Below are 23,051 nucleotides of genomic sequence, written 5' to 3'. Positions count from 1 at the left end.
AGCAACATCGTCTGAGGCACGATAAAACCTCAAACGATACTTGAGATGCAAAACTAGTCCATCGAATCTTCCTAACCGTATATCCGTGTGCAGACAACGGCGTTCCAACCCACAACAACCCGTCGAGGACAGCAACAGTGCACTACTTACTCATAACCTCAACAAAAAAAAAAGAACCAACCCATTAGATTTTATTGGAGTGGATAGTTCCCCCAGCACGTTCGAGCGGGATGGAGGGGGGGACATACTTTTCAGCCCGAAGTCCCCTGGAAAGAGAGCTTAATTGTTCGGTCGAACCACCCGCACCAAGCGGCCAATATTGACAATAGGCAATAAAATGGCCGGTGGCTTCTTTCGGTGTCTGTCGCTCTCCGGTGTCGCTCGCCGCTCGAGATCTCCAGGCACTGGGAATGGTGCCAGGAGAGGATTAAGTGATCCCAAAACCGTACGCTGCGGCGACTGTCGTTGACCACCGTGCGCATGGCGGACCTGGAGGACGGAATGGGGATTGTGGCGGAGGCCTTACTGCCGCATGTATATGTATAAAGCCCACCCGCCCGCCTCGAGACCTCCTTTAGGCTACATCTGCCGATTGGAATCGATGAATTAAGTACGATGTCGTTCCTCCCCACCCCGCATTTTTTTCGCTGTGTTCGTTCTGTTCGGGACAGTCCGCTTGGGGCTAGCTGCCACCGCTTTCAGGATGCCGCTATTTCGCTGCCCACCGTTTTTCGCCATTGTACGCGATACACATATACGTACGATAAATATTATGCGGGGCAGAGCACACGGGCAAGGCCAGAGCGGAGAAGAAGTCGGCAAAACGATTTGCAAAAAAGGGGAATCGAAACCGATCGGTTTGAAATCTGCAAACTCGCCCAACGATGGCAGAATGGCAGAACTGAAACCGACACAACCGGGGCCTCCGGGGCCTCCGGCGGCGTTCGGTGCTGCCGGAATTCTGAAGCTACAGAGACAGAGTGAGAGAGAGAGATATAAAGAGAGAAAGAGAGAAATCGAACAGGAGAGTCCCGAGGTTGAATGTAGCAATTGAAAATTACAAGCATAAACCGGTACCGGCCAGCTGCTTTTCGGGAGTGGGGCTACGGGGCTGATGGGCAGGCGTGAAGAAAATATGAAAAATATGTTCCATGATTGTCATCGGCTTTTGTCGTGCAATTGCCCGGGCAGCAGGCAGGCGGGAGTCACCGCGCGGCGAGCTGGCGACTTCCATTGGGCATTTGGAAGGCAAACGAAGGGCACAACCTTTCGGGGTGTAGTAGGAGTACACGCGAAACAACAAACGCAAGTACGCAATGCCTGCCAAGGATATGTGCGTACAGCTTAAGGCCATCCCAGCCACTCCAACTCCAAGCCGTCTGCACTCCAACTCCCAAGCGTCGTCAAGCCGGAAAATGGGCCTACCTGTCTAACTTTTATCTGGTTGATACAGTGTCTCTTCCTGTTCGAGCCAACTCTAAGACAACTCTTCCCCTACGATCTACGTTCGTTGCAAGTTTTTGATTCGAAAAAAATCCGTTCAGCCCCATTCGGGGAATACACTTTGCCCCATGTTCTCGCCGATGGCAGTTACGGACGCCCCGAAGGATGCTGGCAGGAGGGTTTGCCGGCGAGGTAGAGGACACAACGCAAACCATCAGGCAACGGAGGTTGAAGCAACACGTCCGGCAGGAGGCAACCGGTGCATATTTTATGAAGTTTTTAAAGAATTCTTCAACAAAAGGTACGCTCGCGCGAGCGCTTAGTCACGTTCGCCCGGGGAGTGTGTGTGTGTGTGTATGTGTACGGGGTGTGGTTTTTTGTTGTTGTTGCGTTGTCTGTGCAAGCCGTGTCCTCATATGAGGGGGAGATGGGGTGGAAAGGCTATGTTTTTTTTCTCCTCTTTCATTCGCTACGGTTCAGCTGTAGCATCGAGTTCTTGCTGTTTTGCCACATTTTTGCCTACTGTTCTGTTACATATACACACACACACACCTTTGGGAAGCCATTGGGGGGGGGGAGTGAAGCCGTTCCATTAGATGCTTAACCAATTGATCCTGCCCGCTTGATGGAGATTTAGAACGGAGAACACAAAGTTTTGAGACCCAAAACTTTGACTCAGAAAGTTATGTTTCGGCCGGCAACTCCAGCGGATCGGGTTTGATGTCTTGCTTGGGCGCAAAGCTCGCCCGCAATTTCGGTGACAGTTCGGGCAAGGGGGTAGTTTTCAACACCTACTAACACACTTTCGGGATAGTGGACAGGGGCTTTCCGTTGGCAGCGCGCACTCCGTGCTTGTGGTTAGGTAAACGTCACACAAATGACAAGCGTTTTTCGGGCCCGTGACAGGTTCCGGCTTGCTGCCTTCCAGCAAATGCTGACTGCACCATGGAGGCTGCTGTTGAAAATGAAGGGTAAAGCTGTTGGGCTACGAAGTTCGGTATTTGGGGAATTAAAGTTAGACACCCTCGGCTCGTCCCGCCCAAGGTGTGCCAGATTGAGTGTAGCCATTGGCGTGTGAGTGTGACGGAGTGGGTTTCAGTTATTTCCGACACATGTGCAGAATCTGAAATGTGTGGTTCGTTCACCGTGGGATGAGTAGGTAGGGTCACCGCAAGCAAACTGCCTCTGCCTTGCACGGAGAAAGCTGCCGTACTAAAACCAATATAAATTATTCATAATTTAATTAAATATAGTAACGATAGCTGTAATTACTTCCAGCATATCCATCCACTCTATCCCCTATAACCTCCCGTGGAGTGCGGAGAGTTTGGGAAGCGATTGGCTCGGTGCTTACTGTCTCACAGTAAGGTGCGCACTGTAAAATTCATCACCCTTCCAGCGTTCATATCCTGCAAGAAGGTGTTGCTTTACATGTGTGCCTGTGCCTGTATGGGCTGTAATTTCGATTATTTCCAGAACCTCTCTCCATAGTCCTCGAGCTCGGTGGATTAGGATCCAATCTGGCAGATGCGTTAGCACGGGGAAAAATGGATTACTGTTCGCACACAAACAGTATCGAGCAGCACCGGCGGCACCTTACAGGAAGGAAAGAGCAGGCGACTCGAAAGGTGACGTGTGGCGGGTGTAAGAGGAGTAAGCGAGAAGATGGCAGCGCTTCGATGGCATTTGCTAATTGTTCGGCCGTTTACCTGGAGGCGAAATTATTGATTGTGTGCAGGTGTGAATGTGACGCTGCGGCGCAGATGAGTGACCTAGTGCGGCGTTTTGTTCCTGTTGGGCTCTGTAAGCGCGTCGGATAGCTCCGATATAGTGGATACAGTGTTGGACATAGTGTATCAGTTTTGATCTTCAGAGGACCTATGTTTTAGAAATGATTCAACAGTTTTTGCGAGCAGTTTAATTTAACATCGGTATACATTAACAAAGTATTTCCTCTGATTTACTGCTTTCATCATATTGGTTAGCTACCTATAATCTTTATTTGGAATTGAGTTTTCGTACATGACAATAGACCCGAACTATTAAAGATCCCATCGGAGTTTTAATAACAGGCATTTTGTATCAATAATTCATGCAAACATATTGAAAACTTTTTAGGCAGCAAACTATAGAATATTGAATTCCCTTATGGAAAATGATCATTTCCTACAGTATTGTCACACAAAATACTACTGAGAACTGAAAGATTTAGCGACTACGAATGCATGTATGTAGTGTTAGGATATTGGGCATCTACATCCTAGTATTGCTGCAGGTAATAATAGATCGCCGGTGTTTCCATATCTTGGTGGTCTCGATTCTAGCACTGGCATAGCCATAGCTGAACGTCACGGCGGCCTGCCATTAGCACACCGATGCCGGACAATAAACCTACAATCATCATTAGGAAATTACGATAATCATCATTCCATTACGCTTGATTGGTAGTGCAACTGTTCAACCTGTTTCGCTGCGCCTGCGAGCTACCGTGTGAGAAAAACGGACCGCATCCAAACGGAGTGCAATTGACACCACTGGGCCTCGTGCGTAGAAAGAACCTCAACGTCCGGCAGAAACGATTTTGTCTCGATATCTCTAGTTGTCACTGCCACCAACGGATCCCAATTCCTGGTGCAATTGAACCTTTATTCGTGCACTCTGGAATGCGTCCGAAAGGCGACGAAAGGTTGGCAAAACGTTGGGGATGAAAAAAAAACCAGAAAATGGCACGTCACCGTGGCATGAGATTTATGATTGAGCTGTTGGACAGTGAAAGAGCACACGGTACACCCCCGTCCCAGACACCAGATCGCTTCACCGCGGCACAGACAATCTGGAGCATAATGGTTTTGTCACCACGCTGCTGGCATGAGAAATTCTACCACCGCTTTGCTTTGCATATATTTGCGGACCGGAGTGCGAGACGGCAGAGACGGCTTCACTCTACACTCTGTCATTATCGTCATCTTCATTACCCTGCCTCCTTGCGAACGGTCGCGAACACCAGTACACCATCATTACTGCAGACCGCGCGGGCCTACCCGTAGGTAACAATAAATATTTACATTTTACTTCACCGACACACACACACACACACACACATGCCGTACAGATATCAATCAATGTGCTCTGGGTGTTGGTGCTGGCGGTGGTGGCTGTCATCGCAAACACCGGCTGGATGACTTCGTAGGCTTTCCCAGCACGCGAGATGCGAGAGCCTCGCGAGCCTGCGAAAAGGTGCCGCGAAACGAGGGCCGATTGATTGTGCCTTTGTGTCGGGGCGGCTAGACAACTTCCTCTCTACCGATTCTACGCGAGCTTGCAGCAATTATAACGTCAAACGTTTGTGCGAAGCGTGGCCGTGCCGTGGAAGCTGCATCCGCCCGTGGAGCGTCTCAAGAGGACGGCCGTCTTCACCCGTGCACTTTGGACGACCCCGTTCGCCGTCTGACGGACGGACTGACTTGGCAATCGCGGGATATAGCAGCGCGACACTTATCAGCCTCTATTCACACCTAATCGAAGGTGTCAAAGATCATCTCCGGCATGACGGGACGCTTTTGCAACGTGTGGGTGATGCGCTGTTCGCGGTTTGAAGTGTTCCGGCAGCGATTGGATGCAAAATTCCTGCCCGATGTTTACATCCAACTCCACTCTAGCAGGCCTGTGTACCAACAGCAGGAAATCATAATCGCTAAGCATCGGTCTGGTCTGGCTTTCGGTCTGCACGCCATCCATGAAACCATTCTTAACATCCGCTCGCTGTTTTAGCAATTGCATCCGTGGCGGAAAAGAGCGTAAAAAGCAAACTTCAATCGAAAGTGAATCTTTTACGCCCCCTCCCAAGCACAAACAAACACCGCGAAAGGGCAGTTCGTGGTACTGGACTGACTTTTTCCTTGGAATCGATAAAATTCAATTAACCTGGCGCTACCACCAACAGGCCGAGTTTCCAGCAATAAGCCGTGGGGTTTCAAACAGGGGTCGAGGAAAGTGCGCAAAAGTATCGCACCCATCACAGCCCCTCCCTGGGAGTGGGTCACTCCGGTACGCAATAAAAATTTGTAATTAAAGGCAGCAACAGCCGTCCGCCATTTCGGTTGCGTTTGCAGATGAGATACTTTGGGGCGGTAATGGTGTTGCGAGCGGCTTGAAATCAAACGACTGGACTGGTTGTACCTCGCTGGACTGGAAAAGTGGTGCAGTGGGCTGGGGACAGCAAGCGGGGTGTAAATATCGAATACTCGCATTTCCGGTGGTTGCTGTTAGGCCGTGAGCGTAAGGTCCAGTAGCACTCCTCACCCGTGGTGCGTTTAGTTCGGCTTAGGTTACATAGATTTTTCTGCTCAAACTTTGATTACTAAGAAACACCATCACAGTTATGAGAATTAATTTAAGCGAAATGTTGAATTTTATCTAAATTCTTGAACGCAATCAACACAACAGGACGAGAATCTGCTCAACTTACCAAGAAACAATTATTACTTGAAAGACAGAAGTATACGGTAATGTAGCTGGCCCGATTTGTTCTAAGAAATACACAGGTACGAAATAGTGTTGTATTTCAAACCCCTCTCGTAGAGATTTGAATGTCTAATTGAATCTTTAACGATAAAAAAACATGAATTTACAATAAGGCCTGAAGATGAATAAATCTCTGAAGATTCATGAATTTACTGAAGATTCATCGATGGATTCATGGATCTATGAAGTTTAATGAATCTTTAGAGATTTAGGATTTTCAAATTATTGAACTTGGGATACTCCCTTGGTACAGACGTCAACACATACGACTAATCAACATGTTCTGGCAACGTGGGTTGAAGTCTAGAATGAACCTTTTCTCGATAGTAAGGACTGATTACGGCTGTGTGGTACTAAATAAGTTTCGAAAGCTAGTATAGGTCGGCATGTCTACGTAGGACGTTACGCTAAATAGAACAAGAAAAAGAATCACAAAAGTGTCATTAACATTCCTAATATAGAGCTCCTATTAATAGAGCTTCTTCTTCTTCTTGCTTTGATTCAGGAATCCCTAAAGGTGTATAAACTATTAATTTACAGATTTGGATTTCACAACAAATAAATATGGACACCTAAAACAAATTCTAAACTTCATACAGAAAACGAATTAAGTTTAGGGGTATCACTTGTTTTAGTTACGATTGAACGAAGTTCAGGTAGGCATCAGTATTACAGTTAGACGTCAAATGTTTACTTATAGTTGAGCAATGTTAAAAAGTAGCCTAACATTGATTATTTGGGTTCGAAAACGGTGTATTTTCATCATACCCCTTCCTTCTCGATTCTTTCGGCTTGCGCAGCGACCAAGATTTTTGCACCCATGATTGTGTGCGACCAAGATTGTTTGCGACCAAGAATTTTGCGACCAAGATTGTTTGCAACCAAGAATTTTGCAACCAAGATTTTTGCGACCGAGATTTTTGCGACCAAGAATTTTGCGACAAATAATTTTGCGACCCAGAATTTTACCATATACCATATATCATATAAACTTATAATTGACTATTAAATAAGTACAAAATAATATAAAATAAAGCTACAAATAATGTAATCGCTACAAAATGATCATAGCAGAAGCGAACCCGGGTAATATAAACCAACGTTAATGTTACGGAAAGCAAATGTTTAGTTGGGATTGAACAATGTTCAGAAAGGCATCAGTTTTTCAATTAGACGTCAAATTTTTACATATAGTAGAACAATGTTAAAAAGCAGCCTAACATTGTTTATTTGGGTTCGAAAACAGTGTCTATTTTTCAATAAAACGCTTCCATAACACATGGTGCATCAAAAAAAGAAACAATACTAAGACACCACTCTGCACCAGAGTGGACCGTACAAAGCAACAGTAGTTCCTGTTCTCTATTTTCCCCCTTGCCTCCTTTTCCCGTAAATGAGCGTGAAAAACATAACCAAACAAATAGAAAATGGAAAATCTCACGTTAATCTCTCGCTAGCACCGGCGTAGCCTCACAAAGTACGACTGCTTAAAACACTCACACCCACAGATTACACAGCAAACGGGGATCTCGGGGTGGAACAACACATATTAGACAACAACAAACAACAACAAAACACACACACATACACAACAAGGTGTCATGTAAAAACGTATATTCCGATTCGCAACGCAACCTCCCGAAACGTACGCCGAAAACCGATCCGGGTGGAATTAATTGGCCCAACAGTGACAATAGTTGCCAGCGCTGCTGTTAGTGTTATTCGTCCGCGCGTTGCTACGCTGAACGGATTAAGACAGGTTGGAACGAATCCGCGCATCGTTTGTTTTTTTATTTTTTTGGTGGGACAGGGGGAGGTGGGCTGCCAGCACCAATCGCAGCACCTCGTCGTGTGCATACGTGCGTAAGCCCGTACTTATTCCTGCTGCACAGGTGCATATTTGTCCATCTCTACTGGGAGCCGGGGGTAATCTGTCCACGTTTTTGCGCGCATAAGGTAAGGCGGTAGCATAATGAAAGCATTACTGTTATACACGGTTCCGTGCACTTCGTGCAAGTGATTGTAGCAATGAAAACATACCGAATTTATTGTGCTGAACGTTAATAATGTGCTGCAGGTTTAAACTGTGGTAATAACTTGTGGAAATTACCGGACACGCTATTGTACAAGCTAGGTACAGCTCACATTTGTGCTCAAATATGTGCTCAACATCTCGTACACGACTATTATGGGAACGAGGGGCCTTGTGAGCATGCCGAGGCGTGCTATTGATTATTCTCTTAAATAATTTTTTTTTATTTTTTTTTCATTTTTTTTTTATTTTTTTTTTATACAGCCTTTGAAAATGTCATATGCGAAGCGTAGCAATTGAAAAGTCCGGTACAAAAGCGATGTCGTTATCGAAGGAATTTTAGCAATTTGTTTTTTTGCTCTCAAGCGTTAAAAATACATGCGAAATTGGATAACAGAGCTTATTGACGCCTTGATGGAATATGACACAAGATTAAAACATTACTACTATGCAATTCTAATCATTTAAACCAGTTCGTCTACAAACAAATTTGTTTATTGACAGTAAATAGAACTTAAAAATAAATGAAATTATATAAAGCCATGGATACAGTCTAATTGATTTCAAAAAAAAAAAAATAGTGACATGTGTTATAAATCTTGGATACAAAATGAAAATTAAGATACCCTGCAGATGTAATGGGATACAAGATATTTTGTTGAAAATGATCAAGTGAGTAATTACATCAATAATACAAAACCAATAAGCACCTCGCTTTAGAGCAATACATAATTATATTAAAAAAATATATATATCTAACAGCTAACCCCCTTATTGCTTTGCGTTTTTGCATAGACCATGCAAACAAATGCAATAAAAAATCTCCTTTCAAAAATTAAACCAAAACCAATTTTTCGAAAACACACCAGAATTGCTTAGCAGTGTACTGCATCGCTCGAGCGTCCGACACCCACTCAGCTCACACTCAGCGCAGTCCGCGGTTGCACTCATGGGCTCACGAGCAGTCCCAATGCAGCTCCGCCGCACTCTGCCACAGCCAGCGGCAACCGGGACCGTCGGCGACGCCTGGCCGTCTGCGAGCGTGTGTGCCACAGCGCTCCGGCCGCAAAGGAAGCGCAACAGCAACAGCGCGAACGACAGCGACGGCCACTCACGGCCGATGCGCGCCCGCGCACTTCCCAAATGCCGAAGCGAGGGCCCGCTCGGCAGTAGGGGAAAATCCGGCCACTCACGCGACCGAGATGCTGCGCTTCGTGATGCGGAGCGGTCAATGGCAGCATCCAGCCGCGCTAGGAAGGCTTTTCCTGAAGATGTGTTTTGTTGTTGTTGTTGTTGTTGTTGCTGTTGTTATTGTTGTTTAGGGAAGGTAGGAAGGTTTAGCGAATGTTGCGAGGAAGCAGAAAAGGATGCCGTTTTGGTTCCGGTTTCGGGCGGTTTCGTGCATCCTCGTCCACGCGCGCTAACGCACCCATACGGTACGAGCGGGCTGGCAAACACGCGGTAAACAGGACCGAACAAGGGAGGAGGACGTCAAAACAAGTTCGATTGCCTTCGGGTTCAGCTTGGAGTGTGTCCTTTATTTTGCCTTCTTCTTCTTTTTTTTTTTGGCATGTTTTTGTTTCGGTCGGTTTGGTTGGTGCGACGCACCCGAACCAGGAGCACCCGAAAACCAGACCGGGAAGTCCGGGGCCCGAGTACTCGCGCGCGCCGTGCGAGATGAGCCTGTGCCAGTGCCGAAACGTGCGCCCCCTAGTCAGTCAGTTGCCAGCCGGTTCATTCATCGGTGCGAGGTTCGCAACAACCGCCCAGCGCTTGTGCTTGTGAGCGTCCTGCCGTGTGTCCTGCCTCAGCAGCCGAGCGATTCGAACGCTTTCTCGCGTCTCAGAATCCTGGTGTACACCTCAGACGGCGTGCAGGCATCGCACCGAAAGCGAAACAAAGAACTCTAGACGAGTGCGAGTGTGTGTTTGTGTATCTATGTGCGTGTGTGTGTGTGTGTGTGGGTGGAATTAAAGTGAAAAAGGATCTGCGCCAGTGTGATCTGCCTGTTCTGCGAAGATCAGATCGAGAAGCGTGAATGTTGGAAAGGGATAACTTCTGAACTCCACAGAATCGTCAGATGTGAACTCCAAAACGAAGAACTTCAGGAAAAGGGCCAGAGTTTTGTGTGCCGTGTCGGCAAGATCACCCCAGAGTAACATTCCCAGTGTGCCCCAAACAGTGCCAGTGCTTACCGATCGTGGTAAATCCGCAAAAATGATAGCCCGACAGTCTGGGAGGTACTCTCCCAGCCTGCAGCTGTGGTTGGCCCTGCTCGCCCTAGTGGTTGTCGCTCTAGCGCCGGCAGCGGCCCGTGCCGCCAGCCTGGACGCTTCGTACGATCCCTGCTACGATGAGGATCGGCCCCGCCGCTGTCTGCCCGACTTTGTCAATGCCGCGCTCGGGATGCCGGTGGTAGCGTCCTCCACCTGTGGCCAGCGCGGCCTCGACCGGCTGTGCGACGTGCAGCAGCCGGTGCAGCGGCCCCGCTGCCTGCCCTGCGACGACGGGAACCCGCGCAAGCGCTACCCCCCGACCGCCCTGACCGACGTGAACAACTCCAACAACGTGACCTGCTGGCGCTCCGAGCCGCTCCGATCACCCGCGTCCATCAACGATCCGCCCGACAACGTGACGCTGACGCTGTCGCTTGGCAAGAAGTACGAGCTGACGTACATCAGCCTCACGTTCTGCCCGGGCACGGTCAAGCCGGACTCGATCGCGATCTACAAGAGCGCGGACCACGGCAAATCCTGGCAGCCGTTCCAGTTCTACAGCAGCCAGTGCCGGCGGGTGTACGGCCGCCCGAACCGGGCCACCATAACGCGCGCGAACGAGCAGGAGGCCCGGTGCACCGATGCGCACCGGCACGGCCTGGCCGAGGCGCCGACCGTATCGCGGATCGCGTTCAGCACGCTCGAGGGCCGCCCCTCGGCCCCCGACTTCGACTCGTCGCCGGTGCTGCAGGACTGGGTGACGGCCACGGACGTGCGTATCGTGTTCCACCGGCACCAGATGCCGCCGGACGACACGTTCGAGGATCCCTGGTATCTGCGGCACAGCTCGGCCCAGGTGCCGGGCAGTGCCGCGTTCCGCCGGCAGCCCCGCGACCTGCCCGCCGACTTTGCAACCGACTGGCCGGAGCAGGCGGGCTCGACCACGCCCGACTACCAGTCGGAGGAGGCAGCGCCACCACCGCCACCACCGCCACCAGCGGCCACCCGCTCACAATCAAACGCAGCGGAGCAGCCGGCCTCCACGATCAAACCGCCGGCCGAGGTGCTGGGCAACCACGGGCGGGCCAGGCAGCCGCCGCACCACCATTACGCCGTGTCCGACTTTGCCGTCGGCGGCCGGTGCAAGTGCAACGGGCACGCGTTCCGCTGCGTCCCGGCCGGCCCGGACGGGGAGGTGAGCTGCGACTGCAAGCACAACACGGCCGGCCGGGACTGCGAGCGCTGCAAGCCGTTCCACTTCGATCGGCCGTGGGGCCGGGCCAATGCCCGCGACGCCAACGAATGCAAAGGTAAGCCACTTGACGCGACTCGCCTGGGGAGGGGGGGGGGGGGTGGGGGGGGGGGCTTAAGATAGCGGCTGGCTTTAGCAAGTTTGCGCAGCTTGCAGCGATAATTCCTACTCGAGCCGAGGGGCTCAAGCGGAGACTGTCCCCGGTTGAATGTCCTCACTGTGTCGGCACTGGCGCGGGCCCCCTCGAAAAGGCGCAAGCGGGAAATCTAAACAATCTGTTTCACATAATTGTAATAAACCCAATCCCAAATAATCAAGGCGGGCGGGTGCGTCAGGGGGTTGAGAAGGAAGGGAGGACGGTGGCTGCTGTGACCCCGGCACGCGCTCCGGCAGGCGAAGAAATAATTGATTTACGGTCAATTAAAGCAAATATTGTACGGCCCCGAAAACGGTTCGCTTGTTGTTCTTCCCCCTTTCGTTTATGGGCCGGTCCAGTACAGTGCGAATGACAAACAGAGAGATAGAGAGAGAGAAAAAGAGAAAGAGTGAGAAGAAGAGGGTGCATGTGTGTCTATGTCTGTGCGTTTGTGTGTGGCCCCTTTTTTCGACTGAAACGCTTCTTGCGCCCTTCTTCGGCAAGGGATAATGTACGCCGCTTGACGCTGTTTCCAATAATTCGTTTCAGCATTCCCTTCAGCACGGCACCCTTATCCCAATCCCGGCTACCTCTGTCGTGTGTATGTGTGTGTGTGTGTGGGTGAGCCGTTACTTTAAAGTTTGTACAACGGCTGGCGCGTGGAAGGTTTGCCGGCGCGGTCGTTCTTGTCCGATTCATCGCCGGGGTTGCTTTCAGCGTTCTGCCCCGGCACAATCGCCCCGAAATCGCAATGAACGAGTCAGCAAGGGTGTGCGGCGGACGGTGCGGTGTACAGTGCCCGCTCCGGTGCACACTAGGAGTGATATTGATATTTTGGGAGATGGCATGCAGCCGACGATGCCATGATACAGCACTTTGGCAATTTGTAGCGAGCGTCATCTTCGCCTGGATGCATCTTACAAAACGTCCATTGCTGGGCTGTTCACTGCAAATGTTGTTCTTTGTAGTGGGGTGGATGTACCAATGCTAGCAATGATATGTCGTCAACATACAGCTGCTAATGGTATTGTTAATAACTTAATATTGGATACCATTTGACTTCAAAAAGAAGGAATTTTATTAGTCGGGAATGAGTAAAATAGCAATGAATTGTTCAATGTTTGTTATCTTCCATAATAATGGATGGCATTTCTTTGAATAATTGAATTCAACAGTATTGGTGATGGTAAAGTATTTCTTGCATTTCTCCTTAATTGCTAAGCAGATTACCACTCTATTCTATTATGCCTAAACATGAGCATCGTGAAGTAGTAGGTATAGTATCAAAAATAATGAAAATGAGAAAATAACATAGAAATCATGAAATGAATTGAGTTCAACCTCCATTCATTTAACTTTTTTGGAACTAGAAACTCATGGACATTAGTTATAAACATTCCGACTATGCCAAGTTCGTCCAGAAAAGAATGTGCCTAGATCCTATGCAGCTCGAGGCTTGCATTAGAGAAAATACGATGAAAACTATTTCTATCAATCATGCAAAAAATGGTACATCGGTCAAGTCCTGCACTACCATGAGCTCATCTATAGAGAACCAACTGTGACAAAAAAGATTGCAATTGATCAAGGCGATAGGCTTTTCCGATTAAAATTTACATGAAACTTTTGTGTGGCAACTAGAAAAGAGAGTTCTATATTTAGGTGAAACAGTAATAGTTACTAATGTTAAGCCCTGCATCTGATGCTTGCTGATGAAATTCAGAGGCTTAGCTGCATCAAAGAGGCTTAGTTGCGAAAACATCAAAGAGTAACTAAATTAAATCCCCTGCGTACAACACACGTAAGCTTTGTACCACGACCCGAATGATCGTCAGTGTATATCTCACATACAGTGAAAACTCGTGCATAATTGTTTCGATTCAAGGAAAATTTACCAATAGTGTTGCAGTTTGCAGTCGTACAGATAACTTGTAATGGATTTAAGATATCAAGAATGTAAAAATGTATCGTATAGATAAATTGACGTATCGCAATTGGTATAAGTTCTTCTTCTATTGGGCGTAACGTCCTAAGTGGACATGCCGGTCTATACAGGCTTTCGAGACTCAATTCATTACCACGCTGCTGGATAGTCAATCCTTGCTACGGGGAGACGGTCCATTCTAGACTTGAGCCGATGACATTACGTTGCGTTACGTATACGTTACATCTTCCTAATCACAGCTAATTTATTAACACAAAATCCACATTGTTCTTAATGCTCCGTTGTACCTACCATGGTGGTATGGTTATTACAAATTTCATAGTGTGCTCCTATAGTGGCGTTAGTCAAAGAAATCTGAACAAACCCCGCGTACAATAGCGAAGATAAATGTCACAATATTAAACTCCCGCATAATTCAATCGACTGCAATGTGTTATTTTGATCGATGAAAACTGTAGTCAACCCAGATCTGGAAGAAAATCCTTGAAGAGAATTTAAACTCAATTTGTGATACGAATAGTTACATTTATAACCTACTAAAATTGATGGTTTGGAAAAACAACACCATTGTAAAGATAATTTTTGGACTGAAGACATTACAAATCTAATTATACGTTTCAGAATAATATGTTTAGGTACTAGCATGATCAACCGCTTGAAAATCGCATAAACATTAAAAAATATTGTTTTAATTAGAGAAACCGCTGGAGCAGTCAATCATGGAAGTAATCCATAATGGAAGTAATGATAAATTAACTTTTTTCAACACTTACCTTCGAATATAACTATTCGCGTGACGGCAGAGTTGGTCCGATATTACAAAATGCTTAATTCTAAGCTGCATTATAAGTGTCCTTTATTCATCATACATGTTTCTAAGCTTTAACGATTATTTTTGAAGTGTTTCATCTTTCTACAAAACTTCATAAGGAAATACGGGCCATCATTTTAGACACCAAACAAAAAAAACCATGATGTGCCCTCCTTAGGTAGAGGTACATCATGTATTCTACTCAATAATTTTCCACGCCACACCTCATCATATTGCGATTGAGTCGCTTGCGTCAAACCCCTCCAATCTGCACGTAGCAAGCTGCTGCATGCTGTTGAACGGTCCGTTCCACTGTTAAAAACGCTCCCTGTCCGGTGCGGTGCAAAAACGCTCATAACCCTCAGTATGCATACACTTTATCAGTCGAGCGTGAAGTGTAAAACCCACGAGTGTCGAAGTCGCTTGCCGTATTTATTTACCGCCCCGCCGGAAGGGCAAGCGAATTCAGCCCAGACAGTAATCCATTAAGGAATGTTTGCCGAAGGTTCGAGTCGAATCCGTGCTCCAATTGATAACTGCCGCTGCGGTGCGAGGTTTCGTTGCGTCCCCGTGGGATTTGAGCGTACAAATAAGCCACAATTGCCCGACAGTGAGGTGGATTTACCGGTCACCGGGCTACACATGTTTATCCCGTAGGATCAACACCTTCGCGGGCCCTCTCGCTGGCGGCACGAATGTACCGGGGGTACGGAATAAATCACACCTTACAGTCTTTGTGTGCATCAGGTCGAGAGCGTTGGCAAATGGCAGAGCGTTAGCCGTACAGATAAATCAATCGTTTCTTCGCCTCCCCTCCTCCCAGGTTGTGTTGTAGTTTCTCACCTTGAAGAGTTGTGTCCGCGTGTCCCGGCAGACAGATCGGCAGACACTGCCCCAGCAGGGGGATAAAAACTGTAACGCAATGCTCCAATACTCCTTCGGGGCGCGTCAGAATGGTCAGTTTTTATCGCAGAAAAGTTTAATTTAAGGTGCCTGCCCTACTGGTGTGACACCTCCAGAAGGGGCAAACAGGTCTAGCTGATAGGAAACGGACCCTTCCCCGCACTTGCGCTAATGCTAGACGTCTTGCAAACACGGCCCGGCCCGAGCGCGTACGCACTCGTCCAGGACGTCCCGCTGGGCAGAGCAGTGGAATGTGTGCGACCCATTCGGTGGACTAATTTACATGTGCCACCGAGCGACACGTTTATGACCCCACGATATGGGCGTGCGATTCGCGAGGACACAAGATAAAGAAATGCTTGACTTCTGCACTACCGATAACAATTTATGGCTAGCAGCGGGCTAACAAAGTACCAGCGACTAGCAACGAAAGGAGAGGGGCACGCCCGCTTTATCCGCGACAAGAGTTTTGAAAGATTGAAGGTGGAGTAATATCCTAGGCCATTCCTCCTTCCAACCACCAACCTGTCAGCAGCAGCCATTCACTTTTAGTAGGCACAGGTTTTTGGGTGGGAGCGGGGAAGACATCAATGCCCGGTAGCTTTCGTTGGGGAGGGGAATTAAACGTCTAATGTCACCGCCGTATCTTGCCCGCGCAGAATTGTGCGGGAGTTTTTAATTACACGCTTGGGCTACTACGATTTGAAAAGGATTCGTCAGGCCCTGAAGTTTACGCTTCAGGTTGAGCAACTTTCGGGCCAAGTTAACGCTGCATGCACTACAATAAAACACAGTTTTGTGATTGACTTTACCAGGAGGAAGCCTTTTCCCTCCAAAAACAGAGGGAGCGTTGAACACACGCGTTGAAATGGTGAAGAGTGGCTTGCTCCATGCTCCATGTGCAGCTGCTGACTATCTCCGTTGTGTCGCTGGAAAGGATGCGATTTTGTAAATGGGAGTCACGCATTATCGTGTGCCTGTTGGTTACGCGGGTACGTGCCCGGAAAGCGCAAAATGTGGCCTAACTCGTGTGCTGTACTAATAAGCGACTAAGTTGCCTGACACACACACACACATATCCTCAGAAAATCTGACTTTTAATTCCCCGCAGTAGCTGCAGTGTGGAATTAGATCACGCTTTTCAATTAACCTGTTTCAATTATTCGTCACCGTGCCCAGAACTGACATTGCAAACTTTTCGGACAAAGGATGATATCTTCCGAACGAAAATCCCAATATTCAATCAACATCTCGTGCACTGCCTTTAGGCACTTGCTGCGAACTTTACACACCTTTAGAGAAGAAGCCAACACACACACGCAGCAGCAACAACAACAAAAACAGTATTAAATATTAAAATCGCATCAATATCTCGTGATCATTAAAATCATATTCAGCTCATTAGCATACCTGAACCCGAGTCTTTCGCACGCACTCTCCAAATTCTGAGTCCTCGTTTCATCCAAATTCGTTTCGGGGCTCTTTTTTCGGGACTGGGTGCTCTCTCTCTCTCTCTCTCTCTCTATCTTTCTCTCTCTCTCTCTCTCTCTCTCTCTCTTTCTCTCTCGTATTCGTTATATCTCCTTCCTTCTCTCTTGCCCTGATTATGTACCGAAAGCCACAGCATTAGCATGCAAAAGGGTTTTTTTGGAAGCCGTTGATCCTTGATGGGATGCGAAAAATGGCGCGGTGCTTGCGAAAAGCGAACGAACCGGGTGTTCGGGGTGTTAGTTGCACAGGCCAGCCACGTTCTTGGTGGATGCCAAGCTTCGAACCCAACCAAAAACTCCTCCAAAACACGCATAAGCATTCCACACAACCACACACACCGGAGCAGGTCTGCATCTGATCGACGCCTCAAGGTTCGGCGGCTAACCGAAGATCCATGTTGCTGATCCGACACTTTCCCGGCGCGTCGTGTTCTTCCTCCTGCAGCGATAAAATGCGTTGTAAACGCTCTGGATGTTGAGGTTCGCACGAATTCTAGTGATTGATTTCGTTCCAGAACTCCTTACGAACAGCACGGACGATGTAATACGAGCGGCAAGTTCCAGGCCGCTCCGCGACGCTGATGAGCCATTTCCAGGCCAAGCCTCCGAGATGCAATGTCCCGCGCACCGTTAGGTCGTTGGTGATTGTTTCGAGATACATTGCCACACGTTGGTATGTGGCGTATCGGCCACTGATCTCGTTTCGGTTGTAACCTGCCAGAACTGTTCCCACCGAAAGGTGCCAAGCCTTTTCATTCCAGGGTGGCGGAGGGTCAGTTACACAAGGTACAACTCCGACGTGGGTGATGTACAACACGCCCCGGGTGAAGGGATTGCTGGGAGTGTTTTCGGTGTGGTCCCGGTGTATGTGTGTGTGTGTGTGCGATGTAAAAGAAACGAAACAATAGTGCCTGCTGTTGTTGTTATGGCTGTTCTTGTACCTTAGGCGGCTGGCCGTGCGGGGACAGACCCAAGATCGGAAGTGATATTGGAGTTGGAGCAGGGGGTAGGAAGGGACTAAAATCGATCAAACTAATTCAAAATACATGTTAGATGAAAATGATTCATTTCGACTGGCTCGCTCGCTCCCCTAATTCTGGCGCTAGATATTCGGGGTCGGGGTGTGCTCCAACTCCATTGGAGCTCCAACAGAGGAACAAAAAAACACTCTCGCAGAGATGAAAGTGATAATCAAGCGGCGTAGCGCAATGACACGCACTGCGTCTCCTCTCAGCTCGTCCACCCCTGAAATGCGGGAATCACGGGTCGAATCGGACCGACAGGAACAAGAATCCATTAGCAGGTTCGAGGGCACGGTGTGTGTGTCTACCGTTGCACTGTAGAACTGGGCTAGTTGAAAGCTTTCAGCAGCCAAACACACATACATACACATACACAATAAAAAACTGGTTCTCATGTTTACCACTCCAAAGTGTGCCCTTTTGAAGCTCACCTCTCTACATAGTGGGTTCAAACATGGCGATGAATGTGTTGCCATGGTCTCCATTACAGCGAATTGATCATTTTTAACACTGCTCGGCGAAGCACACGGTGGTCGAGCTGCACTCGGGATACTTCCGAAAGTTTGTGCCACTTCAAACTTTTCCTAACTGTTATGGCAGATCCGCCTGGCAGATTCGTGATAGCAACCATCACCCGTGTGCGTAATAAATCGTGCAACTTCGCCATATAGCCTCATCATGACACGAAAGGTCTCGAAATGATTGCCGAAATTACTCGCATCATCCGATGGATGACAATAAAGAGAGCCCCCCTCCCCCGTTGAAAGACATGCTTCGTTGCGTAATATTTATGAAGATGTGCCCTTTTTGCTGTGGGCACGATTCTATTCATGGACTTAGTCCCATCCAAAAACAACGGCCCAAGACCCGGGAAAGACACTAGGAACACCTGTCTTGTGGACGCTCCAACTCATCACGCATCGCAAGAACCTTTCCCCAAGGAGGTGATATGGATGTAGGGCAGCGGCTCGTTTGCTGTCGAGGATATTTATGACCGTTTCCGGTTTTCGCAGGACCACTAATACGACTCCCCGGCACGGATTAGCAGTAGCAGCAGCAGCCGGCTGGAAAAGGGGTTGAGTTTGGTTGAGAAATGGTCTCGGTAGGAGCCCCTTTTTACGCAACCGGGCTCACTGACCAAACGGCCTATCGGGTTTTATGGCGATGGTGAAAGTTTTGCCCACCAACAAAAGGTTAAAGTCGTTTTGAGTTGCCGGAACTGTCCATCATGTGGATGCTGCTGCTGCTGCTACTGATGATAATGATGACGAAGGGGATAAATGTCATCTTTGGTGGCCATCGAAGGATTCATTAGTTTTCACTGCCCCGAATCCGGCTGCTGGGCTGACAGGTCGATGAGTGCCGCAACTGTAGGCCGGTTGGGAAGCGGTTTAATTACTTGTACCTAATCGTACGGTATGGGAATGTATTCGGGCTGATGTCGGTATTGGCTAGCCCAACGGGTAGTACGGGTGTATGAAAAATGTACAATCCAATTCCTCCGCAAGGCCTCCGAAATCGTTCTTGGGATTTCGGCATCCAATTCCAATGAAGCGTCACCGAATGGTGGTACGTTTACGAGCGCTTCTGATTAACGACTGTGATCAGATTACGGCCGCATGTGCCGGTGTCATCCTGCTGACTGAAGTGCGTCCCTGTCAAGCCTCGTCCCGGCAACAAATAAAACAAAATGTCCGATGTGTATCTTTTCAGCAATCGAATTTTTTTCTTCGGTTTTACCTTACTGGCACACAGTGGCCAGAACGTCTGAGAGGTGCTGTTGCGGAAGTAAGCTCAAGGTTGGGACTCTTCCGCCGGAATGGGCAATACGAAGCAGCAATAGCACAGCCGTCAAGACCGACGAGATAACTGCATTGGACGTAGATTTGCAAAAGAACCGCAGGCGGCAAAGAAAATCCGCAACAGTCTGTCTGTTTCATGAGCCTCTATGCGTGTGTGTGTGGTGAAAACGGCATGCCGACCTCCGCCTCGATAGTGCCCCGGGAGCTAGGAATGAGGGAATGGAAATTAAATTAAAGCTAAATAGATGCGTACGAGTTGGGGTGTTTTGATTAAATTTATTAACAAAAAGGATCCAGGGGACCCGCTGAACGAGGGCCCGGAGGACACTCGCTCGGGCTCGTGTACTGATCTCGGCTGCGTACTGCCGGCGGGGTCTTCTGGTATCTTCCCCCTACACCGGCGTACGCATCCTCTCCCGCATCCTGCGTGGCAAGACGCCTGAAGAAGATGAGAGCAGCAGCAGCAGCAGCAAAAAGAAAAACGAACGCACAGGAAGGGGAAAGTACATCGTGCCGAGTTTCGAACTTCATACTTACCTTCCCGCACGCCGGCTTCGTCCCCTGGCCCGCCGTATCCCGGGGGCCATTTTTTGTCTCGCTTGCCGGCTGGAGTAAAACGATATTCATCCCCTCTTATTCACGCCGGCGTCCAGCGTTTTCCTCCGCTTTTCCACCGGTTGTGCACGCCCGGTGGTTTGGAATTCAATCCATCTTTTCTTGATTCCTGACATCCATCATTGCGAGCTTCCTGGTGGGGTGCGCCAGGTTAGCTGTTTGCTCACTTGGCTTTTGCTGCTTTTTTTTTATTGCTACATTTTTGCTACGACGACGTCGCATCCTTGCTCTCCCATTCGCTGGCCCAGAGCAAAACGACCCCTTTGCTCGATGTGTAGGATGGGGCTGGTGGGTGTGCCAGTAGTGCCGCGCGGAGGGGCGAAGGAACGGGTACTGGATCAGAAGTACGCAGCGTTGTGTAAACAGCAACTGGTATGTCGATGAATTTTAATAACCATTAGGAATTTATGACTTTATGATGGCAGCACTGGAAGCGGAAACGTGCTCACTGCTCCGTGTTACTGTGTGTGTGTGTGGGTTTGTGTTTGTGTGCTTGTGTAAGTGCATCGTGTAATGTACGGGATGAGGGAGCATATTTTCAACGATGGTATTTTAATTTCAACCCTGCCCCTGTCACGCTAGTTCCCCGTCGGTTCCGGATTGTCAGATTCCAGTGCGTTTGAATGCTTTTATAGTATTTACTAACAATGGAAAGGTATGCATAACAGTTCCTTAAAGTGTGCAGTGTTGTGCCATTAATCTTTTATCGCTTTTTGTGTGTCATTTGAGAACTTCTGCCGACTCAAGGCCGGTGTTTACTGCTTGAGACATTCAATAACCAGCAACATCTTAACTTGGCTAGCACTATCCGATGAGATAAAAAGCTAATCGTAGTAAGATCTTTGATATGCACAATGCTTGATGAATTTGAAGACATCTGTAACGCGTATTAGGTCCAATTTAGGCATTAGGCAACTAAATCCGCCCGAGCGGTAGTGGAACGCGCAAGAACTCTACGCCGCTTGCTAGTGGAGCGTGTGAAAAATGGCACAATATCGTCACAAAATGCTCACATGCTCTAAAGCACACAAAGGCCAGCCCGGTACGATGCATGCTCGCACGCCGCTCGGCATCGTGGCCCAAAGCGACACGCCATAAAAAAAACCCCCGAAAAAACCGGTATCGCGTCAGTTGTCAAAAAGGTGTTGATGTTCCAGGAACAGATGATCGTAACCGTGTAGTGCTGGCAATGGTAGAGGAAGAGGAGGGGAAAGGGTCATCATTTTCACCTGAATACTTTCTTCCTGCCTCGCTGCCTTCGCCGTGCGCCGCTAGGAACATGGGCAGGAAAGTATCACGGTATCACCTCAAAGAACATCCAACAAACGCGCTATGACCCCGGCCTTCCCTTCATGGTCGCTGGGTTTTCGGAAATCTAGAAATTGGGTCCCCAACAACAATGGTTCTCTCTCTCTCTTTCTCTCTCTCTCTACCGTGTCTATATCTTAATATCCCGGTTTTTTATGATTCCGACCGGTTGTGCGCGGTCACCGCTTATCGGGTAGGCATTTATCATCCCATCGGTGCAGGGCCGTCATCGCCGCCACCGCTGCAGCCACCGCGATATCTTCATTAGGAATGAAAATATTTGTTCAAGAAATAAAACCACAAAGCGGCCTGCTGCGGGCGGGCCCGGTTGTACGGACCTGTTTTTCCTGGCGAAGATTCTGTTCCAGCCCCGCGTCGGCTTTGTCAGCGGTTTTGCGGCCGTTGCGGGAAGGACGGGATGGCTTTTTCGGGAGAATGGGCCCGGGTTTGCGGCCAGTTTAATTAGAGACGGAGGGGCCGAAATGGGGCTTGGATTTCGTGGAAGCTGAGCGGGATGAAACAATTCCACCGTGCTGGTTTGCTCAGTTACAACTTTCCTCCAAATTCGGATGTTAGACATTCTTATCGGCAGAAATGGCTAGCTGGGAAGGGTTATTTTCTGCACTGGCAGACGTGAAGCTCAACCCCATTCACTTGCTGCCTAATCTTCTCAGCATTCCAACAACACTTCTTGGATCAAACTAACGCGCGTTTTGTCGAGGCGGGCTGACACGCTTTAATTAGTAGTTCCATAGGTTTCCAACCCGCTGATTTCCTGCTGGTAGGCTGTGTAAGCCACGGCCTGAAGGTTTCGCGCCCTGATTTGTGCAAAATCGCGATCGTGCCCGCGCTCGTGAGGTTTCTAGCATTCCGCAATCATTACTGTCACGTTCGGATAATGAACATGACTTTCATGACACACGAGTACGCGCCCCGGCTAAAACCACCCCGAGTGCGGTCGTAAGATGTCGTAAGCGCCATTAAAGTCTCAATGACTTTCCAGCCCTTCGTACCCCTCCTTAATCAATTATCGGCCTAATAGGATTGTGGTCGGTAGCTGCCATCGTTTTGACAGAACGGTCCGGTCACAACGCTAACGAACGTACGTTTCAAAACAAACAGCCACTCGCGCTTGCCTATCTTATTGTCTTAATTTCAATACCGGATCAAGCGGTGGGAAGGTGCTGCTGGGAGTGGACGCTATGATCGCCCTCGCTCGCCCAAGTACCCGCGGGCACAATCGATCAGGCCGTTTGTTTGGGGCATCTATAGAAGCGTTTGCAGTGTTCAGCGATCGGTTTCACTCGCCAAGCGCCACCGGAGCCGTGATCTAACCCCGGCGTTCGCACAGTACAAGTGACTCACATACTCTACAGCCGATGGCCGTGAACGGTTCCAACCCTTGCAACCACGAAATGACTTCATCGGAGTCAGCTTTACTATCGCATCTCGCTGTATTTCTACAATTTCTAGGTTACAATGCACACGCTCTGGCGATATGTCGCCTGTAGTCTCTTGCTGGACTCGAATTTACATCCTCACGATCGCAGGG

At 48.7% G+C, this 23,051-nt stretch overlaps 1 protein-coding gene across 2 annotated transcripts in view; it reads left to right on the top strand.

Moving 5' to 3' along the window:
- Window positions 1-9,262: 9,262 nt before the first annotated feature.
- Window positions 9,263-23,051, top strand: part of LOC1272041 (netrin-A) — a 63,261-nt gene continuing 49,472 nt past the window's right edge. Inside the window, exon 1 of one of the 2 annotated variants that reach the window (XM_061657465.1) lies at window positions 9,263-11,525. In XM_061657465.1, the coding sequence (XP_061513449.1) occupies window positions 10,217-11,525 (1,309 nt within the window). In that variant the 5' untranslated portion in view covers window positions 9,263-10,216. The remainder of the gene's footprint in view (window positions 11,526-23,051) is intronic. The other variant, XM_061657461.1, reaches the window with a different exon arrangement.

This window comes from Anopheles gambiae, chromosome X (assembly GCF_943734735.2).
Source record: "Anopheles gambiae chromosome X, idAnoGambNW_F1_1, whole genome shotgun sequence".
Taxonomy (NCBI): Eukaryota; Metazoa; Arthropoda; class Insecta; order Diptera; family Culicidae; genus Anopheles; species Anopheles gambiae.
Note: the sequence above shows the minus strand (reverse complement) of the source record. Positions and strands in the feature narration are given on the sequence as shown.